Source organism: Brachycentrus maculatus, unplaced genomic scaffold, assembly GCF_059751285.1.
Source record: "Brachycentrus maculatus isolate JH-2025_06_01 unplaced genomic scaffold, ASM5975128v1 h1tg000518l, whole genome shotgun sequence".
In the NCBI taxonomy this organism is placed as follows: domain Eukaryota; kingdom Metazoa; phylum Arthropoda; class Insecta; order Trichoptera; family Brachycentridae; genus Brachycentrus; species Brachycentrus maculatus.
The window spans coordinates 154,356-167,005 of NW_028281264.1; the positions used below are offsets into that span (position 1 = coordinate 154,356).

The window sequence follows — 12,650 nt, forward strand, 5'->3', positions numbered from 1 at the left end:
TATATATATATATATATATATATATATATATATATATATATGTATATATATATATATATACATATATATTTAAACATATATATATATATATATATATATATATATATATATATATATATATATATATATATATATATATATATATATATATATATATATATATATATATAATTATTTCGTCTCAATGTAGACCCCGTCACGTCGGACACTCTCTTGAAATCCGTTCTCAGTATTCCGTGTCAGTAGCAAGAGAAGCGACATATATATTGATTTATGGAGAAAAAAAATATTTGATTATTATTGGATATAGAAAAAAACATATATTTTTCTACTCGTCTTAGAACTATTGTATTTTTATGTAACGTTCAAATCGTGTACCTACTACAAAAAACCTTGAAAGTCCATTTTAAAAGATAAAATCTTTCCGTCAAAAAAGATGAACATTTTTCAATCTCCTGTAATAAAGCAGTGAATAGACTTGCAACCTTTTCGAAACATCATAATTATTTGTTTACACAGAAGCTCGGTTCATGTAACACAATTAGAGACGAGCTTGAAAGCATTACTTGAATGATAATAATCGGCGGTACCAAAAGGGTTATTTTTTGTTTTATATGTTTGTATAAAAATAAAAATCGAGCAGAGAAAAGAGAACAAAAATAATTATTGTGTTTTATAGATCTTTGGGACGAAAGTGCGGTAAATTAATAAGTGATATATATTCGAATGGTTATATAAAGAAAGAATGCAAGGCTGAGAAAAGCTTTATCAATCAAATTAAGAAAGGTGTGATGAGATGGTTTGGGTATGTGGAACGAATGAATGAAGAAATAACAGCGGAAGAAATTTATGAAACAAATCTCTCACTCCTTTCAAGAACGTCATAAATAAAAAATTACTTGATTTATCAGGAGAACGTTTTTAAAGTTAAAAAATATAATACAATTTATTAAAAATTAATACCAAGCAACTTATTGAACTTTTTACTGTGCAACAGATCTTTTTAGGTAAAACTCGAAGGTTTTTTCTCCATTTAAAAAATATTTAGTATATTTAAAAAATTAATTAAACAATACCTTTCCTTCAAAATGCAAAAACAACACTTTATGCCCTGTAACGGGTAAATATTAAGTCAAAAATTTGCCGCTTTTGCTAGGATATAGTACATTTTCTGGGCATTCCGAAAAAATGCACAACTGAAAATTGTCGATTTTTGATTTATGACGTTCTTGAAAGGAGTGAGCGAAATGTGGTTGCTAAAGAGAAAGACTGAGGAAAGATTGGCATGATCAAATATTTCAAATACTTGGGCATGGTCAGGTTAGGAGTCGGAATAATCTACGCGAATGTATACGGAGATGTATGAATGTGGAAGAGGCTAAGATTGTTTGCAAAGACAGATTGTTGTGGCGTTCTTCTCTCTCTGCCTACCCCTGCGAAGAAATGGGGGGATAGTTAGTTAGGTAATTCTAGTATGTATAATAAACTTTGTATTTTCAATAAAGTTTATGGAATAAAATGTTACTCATACATCGAATGGGTATTTTACTTATAGCATTACGCATGCTATACCAATCATTGTTTTTATGTGCCAAATATACCAAATACAACAGTTTTCACTAAATCAGACCAATACTGATTCAGTGACCAATCGGTATATTAAAAGAAAATTGTTATTATACACATGGAGCCAAGAATTAATATAACATAATATATGCTGTTTAGTCTGGACCCTCTAAGAAAGGTATAAAAGGGTCAAGAAAATGCGACTCTATCGCAATACATTTCGTTTTTTTTTTTTTTTTAATTACCTAACGTCCAAGTGACTCTGAAATCTAGCTACGGCTTATGCAACACCGTTTATCATGTCCCTACTCAGGCTTCAACTTTATAAGTTTCATAGCCTATGCCTACTTGTGAGTGGATTTACTCTTTATGTTTAAAGTTACTATAATTTCATGTAATACATGAGTGAAAATTCTAGGCAAGAACACTCGCTCAATACGTTTCGTATATCTTGGACGGACTTATGAAGCATCAACTGGTAATTGAAAGTTTAGGGATAACCCACGCCAATCAGTCGAACGTAAGTAGGTACTTACTTATGTATACCTAATAGCTACTTGTTTATTTATTAGAGCTTTATCCAAAACTGTAATAGGAGATTGAATAAACAGTTGATGTTTATTATTGAAATATCCCATTACCACCATTAGCAATACATGTATTATCAAATATCCTACCTTCATGCCATAAGCTTTCCTATACACACTTTATAATAAATCTGCCTAATACAAATTAAAGCCATATATCGTAGTCGTACAGGAGAAAGTGACCAACTACCAAAAAGTAAAATGTTCAGGAGGGCCATTTAAGTCACTATTGCTTGGCAAGAAAATAAACACCAATGCAGTTAGTCATTTTTAACTAGTCAATATATTATAATTTGACCAGATATAAGAGTTTCTGCTTAATAAAAAGCTCTTTTACATTTCACCAATAGATGTCTCTAGTGAATTTCTAGTGATTTAAGAACTAGGCTTCTAAATTGGTTCATATATATAGAACTTCCAAGAATTCGAGTAGTGTGGTTGTCAATAATGGGTAGAATTGGTGAATGTTACACGTGTGTAAAGTGATCACTTAAACCAGCCTATGACGCTCGTCAGCCCCGTAAATACCCAGACTTTCATATTCTTCTTCATCTTTGATGAGATGTCAATAAAAAAATTAATATATTATACTTCAAAGTTTAAAATCCTTTGGGATTTCTTTAGGGCAATATTAAGCTAGTAAGTTATCAAATAGTCAATGATCACGTTTTTGTAAAACAATGCACTTGGTCACTTTCTCCTGTATGACTACGATATGATCAAGTAAAATTCTATATATTCCATCCGAGGTGGTTCATTTCAGACTTTATTCTCGGGATGCTTGGATTTAATAGTTTGGGGAAAAGAAGGGAAGCGCGGTGTGACGGTAAACTCGGTTATACTCGAAAAAATCGATCTCTATGTTCCCGATAATTATCTCAGGCTTCAGGAGGTTATGTTGTTCTATCACCCAATCGGTAAAACGAGCCAATGGAAATGCCAATTGGGAGGGCAGCATCCCTGTTCAACCGTATCTCCTTGCATATTGACCCTTTTCACATCGGCAAGGTTGCCTTTAAGAGGAAAATATTACTTCTGTGTAAACGTAATTCTCGGTTACGTCCACTTGCTATTTTCGAAATGATTATTATATTTCTTGAATGTTTTCCGCAGATACTTTGTGGCACATTTTATAAACTTTATAAAATTAAATAACTTAGTTTTAACCACTTTTTTTTTTTTTTTTTTTTATTTTTATATTTTTTCACAAAGTGGTTAAAACTAGGATATTTAATTTAATAAACATTATTATATTATTATTTATCTACCTGTCCATACATAGTAGGGTGGGCCGATAACTGATTTTTGCATTTTGGATTGCACATAACGTAAAAAACATTTGATAAAATATTCCATACTACTTTTGGCCCTCAACCAGAGCTTTTTTAAAAAAGTCATTTTGACAGATTAGACATTTCAATAGATAGTCTTAGTTAATATTAAGATATGCAATACACTTTACTTAATAAGCACATAAGGTCATAAGCAAAAAAAATGCTTTTCCGTAAACTTTGAGCTCTGATTAAGGGCCAAAAGTTGTATGGAATATTTTTTTACATATTTTTTAAGTTTTGTGCAATCCAAAATCCAGTTAATTTTATACACATAAAAGAAAAAAAATAAATGAGTAAATAAATAAATATTTGGGAAGGACGTTTTCTTGGGATGGAATGATTGATAATGATATAGAAAGGAAAGTGAATGCCGAGAGCAGAGCGAATAGTGAAATAAAATCTTTTCGCGAAACCTTTACTGGCAGTGCACAATGGAGTAATGGTTCCAACCCTTGTGTATGAAATTAACAAGGCATGGAGTTAACAAAAGAAGGATGAAAGTAGACTGAATGCGGCATAAATGCAATCTCTCAGAAAGATGGGGAATGTAAGAAATGAATGCAAAGCTGATAAACATTATTGATCAAATTAAAGAAGATACATATGTTGAGATGGTTTGGGCATGTAAATCGAATGAGTAGAAAGAATAGAAAAATAAATGATGCGTACGTATATTCATGAGGCGTAAGTGGTTGGTGACAGAAGCAGAGAAAGACTGAGGAAAAATTGGCATGATCATGTAAAAACATGTAATTATTGATTTATTGTAACTGCAGACAGTTGGTAGAATTCCATATTGAATTGTTGGGTAATATATCCAAAATAAAATACGGTTTTTGTTGGATTGAATTCTACATTTATTTTTGTATATTTTAATACGTGACGCGTTTCGTCTTCTTAGGACATTATTAAACACTCCAAATTAGTGTTTGATAATGTCCTAAGAAGACGAAACGCGTCACGTATTAAAATATACATAAATAAATGTAGAATTCAATCCAACAAAAACCGTGTTTTATTTTGGATATATTACCCAACAATGATCATGTAATTTAAACACTTGGTGGTCAGGACAAGATTCGGAATAATCTGCGGATATATGAGGAATTGCATGAATGTGGAAGAGGCGAAGATTGTTCACAAAGGCAGATTGGTGTAGCGTTCTATTATCTCTGAATACTCCTGCGGAAAATGGCGAGATGGTTGGTTAGTTAGTATTATTCTACTAGTATTCTATAATCGATTTAAAAAAAAAAAACAATAGTGACGAGTACTTTATAAAATACTTGTTTTTTTAAAGAGAAATATTTAAGTTTTTATTATTTACACAAATATTTCAATTTCATACTATTTTTGTGACCCTAAGCGGCTCATTGTTGGAAACAGGTGTCAAATTAACAGATATAGTGGTAGAGTGGGTTCGAACCGAGAAAATCTTAGACTTAAGAATCCGCGACACTAACCGCGGGACCACAACCTGACACCAATAAAAATAGTACTTGGTAAATACCATTATTTCTTAAAATCTATTGTGACACGTGTTTTTTACACACAAACACACAACAAAACACCGTATGTGAAGCTTAGTCTAAATTTAGAGTTGTGTCTACTGAATCAATTAATGAAATAAATAAAGTATCTTTAAAGTATTATTCGGATAATTTAATTGAGTTCGTGGTTATAAACAATTCGTTTCTTTAAATACTTACGCATACACATACAGCATTTGTGGCGCACCCAATTCGCGCGTATTAACATACATATCAGTCGCATTGAAGGTCACCATATAAGATTCATGTCCACACGAGCAACAAGCATCATTTCCATATGCCATCGATGTTTCTGAAACATATTTCTTTCGTTGCTCTTTATATTGTTTTAAAAAATATTTATCGCTTAATCGAGATAATGTTGTTTTCGTGTGAAATAAATATTGGCATTGATGTCATATCGCTTACTCCTTTTAAAACGTCATAAATCAAAAATCGTCAATTCTCTGTTGTGCATGTTTTCGAAATGCCCAGAAAATGTACTAAATCCCAGCGAAAGAGGCATATTTTCAACTTAATATTTACCCGCTACAGGGCAAAAATGGTTTCGTTTGCATTTCGAAGAAAAGGTAGTGTTTAATTTTTTTTTAAATATGCAAAAAAATTTCAAATGGAGAAAAAATCTTCAGGTTTTACCTAAAAAGAACTGTTGCACAGTAAAAAAGTTCAATAAGTAGCTTGATATTTATTTTTTACACATTGTATTACATATTTAAACTTCAAAAACGTTCTCCTAAAAAATCAAGTTTTTTGATTTATGACGTTCTTGAAAGGAGTGAGCGATATATATTGTTACGTGCATATTTCAATAAAACATTGTCAAGAAAATTTATACATATAAAGTTAAATTTCCTATGTATATAACATTATGCATTTAATATAATAATAAATTCTGTTCGATAATTCTACGTTTTCATATTAAAAACTGCTTCTAAATTATCACTTATTTATCTTTCCTTAGCAATTGTTTATTCTGTACATATGCAACATTTTTTTTTATTATTTGATAACGAGGATAAAAAAATAACACACACACACACACAAAATATGCAAGTTACACCAAAAACCTTTGAGAGTACCGGTATGCAAACCAAAATGTACATATAATTTATTAATACAGTTGTAGACTTGCCAGATTTCTAAAATGTTCAATCGGTACTCCGGAATGCCCGCAGCGTACATACAGTACAGTGAAATAAATCACAAATTTTTTATCCTAAATAATCACATTAATTCTTATTAAGAATTTTTTGTAATCTACAATCAAATTGAATTTTTACCGGGACGTGAAGTAAGCCGGCCGGGACACAGGGATTTTGTCTGAAAACCGGGACATTCTCGGTCAAACCGTGACGTCTGGCAAGCCTAATCGATGGTAGTCTTTGTTCTTGGTATTCGTGCACAAAGTTTTACAAGTAGCTGTATGCAACCCTGAGTACAAGTTGTTTTTTTCTCCATAGTTGAAATGTAAATAATAATCAAAACGTGTTTTTAATTTGAATTTAAACATTCCTCACTAACTACCTGCTCATTTTAAAATGCAACACAGCCGTCAACAGAACTTCGCTGCTCAAGGACATAAAACACGTGCTGAGACAAACAAAAATCGAAGCTTATTTCTTTTATATAAAAAGTAAAAAGGTTTCTTAATAGGTCTACAAAATATCTTGACATAATATTTTTAATATAACCCTTTAGTCGTGTATACCATATTATTACTATTTTGTCAAATAACTCATTTTCTCTTTCACTCTTACAGTAGTTGGTATGAAGTACACACATGCTTCCTCGTTTTGAAAGGCGTTTGTAGCTCAACAAATTTCAAGTTTTTTTTAAGCATGCATATTTAATTTCGTTGAAATAGCAATATATAAGCTTAAAATTATAGGTTTCTAATTTAAGTACGTTTGTGCGATTTAGCATGATGGTTATCTAACTCAGTGTTTCGCAAACTTTTTCTAAGGTACACCTGCCAAATTAAGAAATTTCAGAGGTACGCCCAAAGAAAAAAAAAAGCAAAATTTATTTAATCATCAAAATATTATCAAAATACAATGCGAAAACATATAATATAATAACATTGTTTATTTCATATCTTCACAAAACTAGACGTTTTCTCCGCGACACACCAACTAATCCTTGCGAGCAATGATATAACTCATCCAACAATTATTGAATAAGATTTTTGATTACTTTATGATTCGTAAGAAAACTATTCCCTTAAAAATAAATATTTATAAAAATTTACTTTATTTATTTATTTTTTACTCATTTCATTTATTTATTTTCTTTTCTTTTATGTAAAATAGTTCGTTTTGGTATTTCATACACTCAATAACTTTTGCTGGCAACCTATAAGAATCGACAACCGGTTTATAAATGCTTTAATCGTTAAAAATACAATTCCCTTTATTTTATCGTGAGGCTCAACATGGTGGTCGGGGGAGGTTTTTTCTCACACTCCAACACAACACACTAATTTGATGGAATTGGCAGAATAATTACTATATTTAAATTTAAAATACTAATAAAAAGATCATTGATTCATTACACATATAGATTCTTTAATTCAATAAACCAAACAGATGAAAAAAATATTGCTTATTCACACTTACGTAAAATTAATTTAATTTATTTATTTATTTATTTTCATAATATATAGATACATTCAATATACATATTCATTTCATATACACATTTATTATACGTATTACGGCTCTTTAGGCATGGCCTGTGTTGAGCCGAATACTAACATGGTAATACAAAGTTTATATATATATTTTTTAAATTTTTAATATACATATATTTTTTTTAATGATTAGATTATAAACATAAGATACAGGAGATACAAAAATTATTTATGTTTTAAGGTTTTTCAGTGTGATAATTACACCTGGACTTTAATTAATTCACTTTCCACCTTGTCCCTTATTCAAAATATTCTAGGTGCACTAATGAAATGGATATGAGGTAACTATACTATCCGGCCTAGTTTAACTATCCGGCCGGATACCTAATAGTTGAAAATTTTCAATTTTTTATTCAATTTAAGAAATTAATTCTGCTCTCCATATTACGTATTGCATAATCAATAATACTGCTCTCCATATTACGTATTGTTTAATTAATAATTTGTTCGCCTCCGTAGTGTGATGGTCAGCACGCTCGGCTACCGTTCTGGAGGTCCTGGGTTCGATTCCCAGGGGGGGTCAAATAAGTATAGGTGATTTTTTCACTTTAATATTTATTTAATATCACCCTGGACTGGTACCTAGAGCGGAGGGCTGATCACCTTTCCTTTGTGTGTTAACGATCAAGATAACACTGCGTTTATATAATGCAGTGCCCTATGCACCATTGAGGTGCGGATAAGGGAACGAAATAAAAAATCAATAATAAATACTTACTAAACGAACGAAGAACTTATTATTTATTGGAACACGGATACGAATGTACAAAACATTTCATTAATATTATAGAGTTTACAATTTAGTACATTATGACGAATAAACACAGTGTGTTATGCGTTAGTGGGCAAAATGTTATTGTACAACATTTTTAGTGTGTCCAAATACTTGTTCACAAAATCTGGATTATCTCCAATTAATGATGTGATTCTCCAATTAGTGTGTGATTATAATCCAGGATTCGGACCTTACATACTAATAAAAGAGTTTCTGCTCAATAAAAAGCTTCTTTTCATCTCACCAATAAATGTCTCTAGTGAAGTTCTAATGATTCAAGAACAACGTTTCGAAAATGGTTTAAAAAAAATAATAATAATGAAATAAATATATATATATATATATATATATATATATATATATATATATATATATATATATATATATATATATATATATATATATATATATATATATATATATATATATATATATATATATATATATATATATATATATATATATATATATATATATATATATATATATATAAACATATATATATATATACATATATATATATATATATATATATATATATATATATATATATATATATATATATATATTTATATATAAAATATATATAGAACTTCCAAGAATTTAAATAGTGTGGTTGTCAACAATGGGTAAAATTGGTGAACGTAACACGTGTGTAAAGTAAACACTTAAACCAGCCTATGAAGCTCGTCAGCCCCGTAAATGCCCAGACTTCCATATTCTTCTTCATATTTGATGAGATGTCAAAAAATAATATGAAATGTTATTGTGGTTGTTCTCATAGACACGGCTGGTTCAGAAAACAACCTCGCACTATAAACGCCGCTGGCAAGTTTGGATATTGTTTCGCATTGACTGCCCACCAAAGGTAAGGGTCGGAAACGATATTCAAAAAATATTAAATTTTATTAATAGTTTTGGAATTCACTTTGTGGTAACACATGACGAAGGTGTAAATGAGAACACTTGTTTTTTACCACTTGAGTTTTACTCAAGTGGTAAAAAACTAAATTTACAAAATTAAATTTTATTGACTATTAGATTTTTTCTACATCTTGACTCTGTCCGATATTTACATTTACAACTTCATTAAAATCCCTAAAGGTGTCACGAGCTTGACGAGTTATAGTCGATCCAGCCTGATCAAATTTGTTACGACTTGAACACGGGAAAATGTGATATACCGGATGTCCTACTGCATATCCGGCCATCCAAATCAAAGCCGGGAATCGGATATGTCGGGGTCCCTCGGTAATATCGCTCACTTCTTTCAAGAACGTCATTAATTTAAAAATCGTCAATTTTCAGTTGTGCATGTTTTCGAAATGCTCCGAAAATATACTTTGTCCCTGTAAAAAAGGCATATAAGGCCACAGGGCAGAAAGTGTTGTTTTTGCATTTTGAAGAAAAGGTATTGTATAATTATTTTTTTTAAATACTTAATATTTTTTAAATGGAGTAAAAACCTTAGGTTTTACCTAAAAAGATCTGTTGCACAGTAAAAAGTTCAATAAGTGGCTTGATGTTTATTTTTAAAATATTGTTTTATATTTTTAAATTTAAAAAACGTTCTCCTGAAAAATCAAGTTTTTTTTTATTTATGACGTTCTTGAAAGGAGTGAGCGATATATCACTATCCTTTTCATCACTAGTTTATATTATGCACATATTGTAGACGAATAAAATCAAATATTTATGAAAAATTCAGAAAAATAATGTGAACAAAATATTTTGTTTTATTTATTTTTCTTAATTTAAAGTAGGGCTCGCCAGCTAGGGTTAATTAAACCCTCCGAGCCACTTCCGGTCCGCTCCATCAACTTATCGACATAGTGTTCACAATCCAATATGCCGAAGGTACTATATGTTTGCAAGAATCCACAAACTGGACTATCCCTGTATATAAAGTAATAAAAAGGTCATAATTTTTAATAATCAGGTAATACTCAAAACAATAATTAATTTATATTAAAAATAATACACACTTCTTATTGTTTTCTTTTTTATTAAGGCTTAATTAATAAAATGTTACACGATCAATGACTATTTACAGTGATAATACGTAGGTATGTTAAAATGTATATATTATTTTAGTAACAATATCGTATTTGAAACATTGATTCCGATGAAAAAATGGCATAAATCTTATGATAATAATATATACATAGCAAATATAAAACGTAGACGAATATATATAGTTAATATATTAATTATAAAAAATACGTAACTTATATACATACAAACATACATAAGCAAATACATTACAATCTTATCGATATGATATTTTTAGATAGCAATTAAGAAAAACGTTAAAAAAATACGTTTTTGAATATTTATATTTGTACTTCTATGTGAGCTTTATGTATTTAAAACTATATATGTTTAAAACAGTCGATACAATGGTCGAAATAACCTATCTAACTCTTTGTTGAACTGTCGATACGCTCTTCTGGCGTTGAATTCGCTATATCTCGTGAACTTGATTTCCTCCGGAACGGATCCCCCTAGAGGGCCCACCCCCACCGCCACGACAGGCTCGGCGGCCGGCTTGTTTGCCCCGAACAGGACGTTCGAGAGCAGCGTCCCGAATCCGGGTCTCCCGGGACGGTTGCCGTGAGGCCGGTTGCCACCTTGGTAGTCGTCGTCTGAGAAGGCAGCCCCGCAGCCGGACGAGCCGGCCGACAGGTAGTTGTGGTGAGTGGCCCCCGCGTAGTCCACGTCCGAGTAGTACACGTTGATCAAGGTCTTGTCTGACTCCAACGGCTCTACCTTGCTGGAAGCGCAGGGACGTCGGCGCCGCTTGTGGCGACGGCGAGCCAACTCGTCCTCGTAGTCGTCGCTCGTCTCTAGTCCGTACTGAGCCTGGTAGTACGGACGGGCAGTACTAAGAGCAATACCTCTTCTGTCATCCTCTATAATGACGCCCGAAACACAGCACGCAAAGGCGGCGTATGCTAAAACAAACTGAACACGAATCATCTAAATGTGTATGTTATAAATAAATAAGCATTGCAATCTCACATGACAAAAATGTTTTTTTTCAAGTTTGTCATTCGATTTGACTAATGTTAATAACGATTAATATGGTATTGAAAATAACAAAAAGCGGCTCAAAAACGTATCCAAGTCATTAAATGTCATTTTTTATTGAACAGGACTCGTAAGAGTTTGTCAGGTAAACTGATGTTTCTTAAATCAACAAAAGCAAAAAGAAAGTCCAGAAAATTAAAGAGTTTTCAAATTATTACTTACTGTCGTTCAAAATTTCACTAAACGTAACAAAATCAATTGTGTATGGTAATAAATACTAAACATATAAGTATCAGAACTTTTATCTATTACAAAAATATATACGTAAATATGCATATGTATATAATCGCATATACATATACTTATATCAACATTTTCAAATCACTTTTGGTGATTGTAAACGGTTGAATGCGACATACGCACGGCTGTCCAAACTTAAAACACTGTAAGGGACATTTTTTTGTAGTCCCTTTATTTTTTGCATTTTTGGACTAAGTACAATCTACTTAGTCCAAAAATGCAAAAAATATCCCTTACTGAGTTTTGAGTTTGGACAGACGTGCAATGCGAATGTTTAACGTGATGCCTTAAGGCTGGCAACTGAAGCACAAAACATATCACCTCGCTGTCATCTACGTGCCTATAAGTATTACACTGCATTGCATTAATCGAATATACCGCTTGGTGCCAAATATAATGGAACAAATAAACAGCAAACATATTTCCAATAGTCGTGTTAGATAGGGGTTTATAACCATTGAATTTAAATAGCTTTATTTTACATCTATCTCCCAACCAGTGTTAATTTAATTGGAATATGTGTATAAATATATATATATATATATATTTATATATATATATATATTTATATATATATATATATATATATATATATATATATATATATATATATATATATATATATATGTATATATACATACATATATATATATATATATATATATATATATATATATATATATATATATATATATATATATATATATATATATATATATATATATGATTCTACCTGCCTATGAAGCACACCAAACAGTGATTTTAAATGGATATAAGGACGTCTCAACATAGACTTCTGGGTTTTTTCAGTCAAAATTT

General features: G+C 30.8%; 1 protein-coding gene across 6 annotated transcripts in view; it reads right to left on the minus strand.

Annotated features, from left to right (window-relative positions):
• Nucleotides 1-12,650, minus strand: part of LOC148301770 (proton-coupled amino acid transporter-like protein acs) — a 53,034-nt gene that overhangs the window by 19,131 nt on the left and 21,253 nt on the right. For 2 of the 6 annotated variants that reach the window (XM_088272738.1, XM_088272739.1), the window contains one exon: nucleotides 5,197-5,329. The exons of 2 other annotated variants lie outside the window; for them this stretch is intronic. In XM_088272738.1, the coding sequence (XP_088128864.1) occupies nucleotides 5,197-5,321 (125 nt within the window). In that variant the 5' untranslated portion in view covers nucleotides 5,322-5,329. Of the gene's footprint in view, nucleotides 1-5,196; nucleotides 5,330-10,486; nucleotides 11,466-12,650 lie in introns of those variants that run through there. 2 more of the 6 variants (XM_088272743.1, XM_088272742.1) reach the window with 2 other exon arrangements.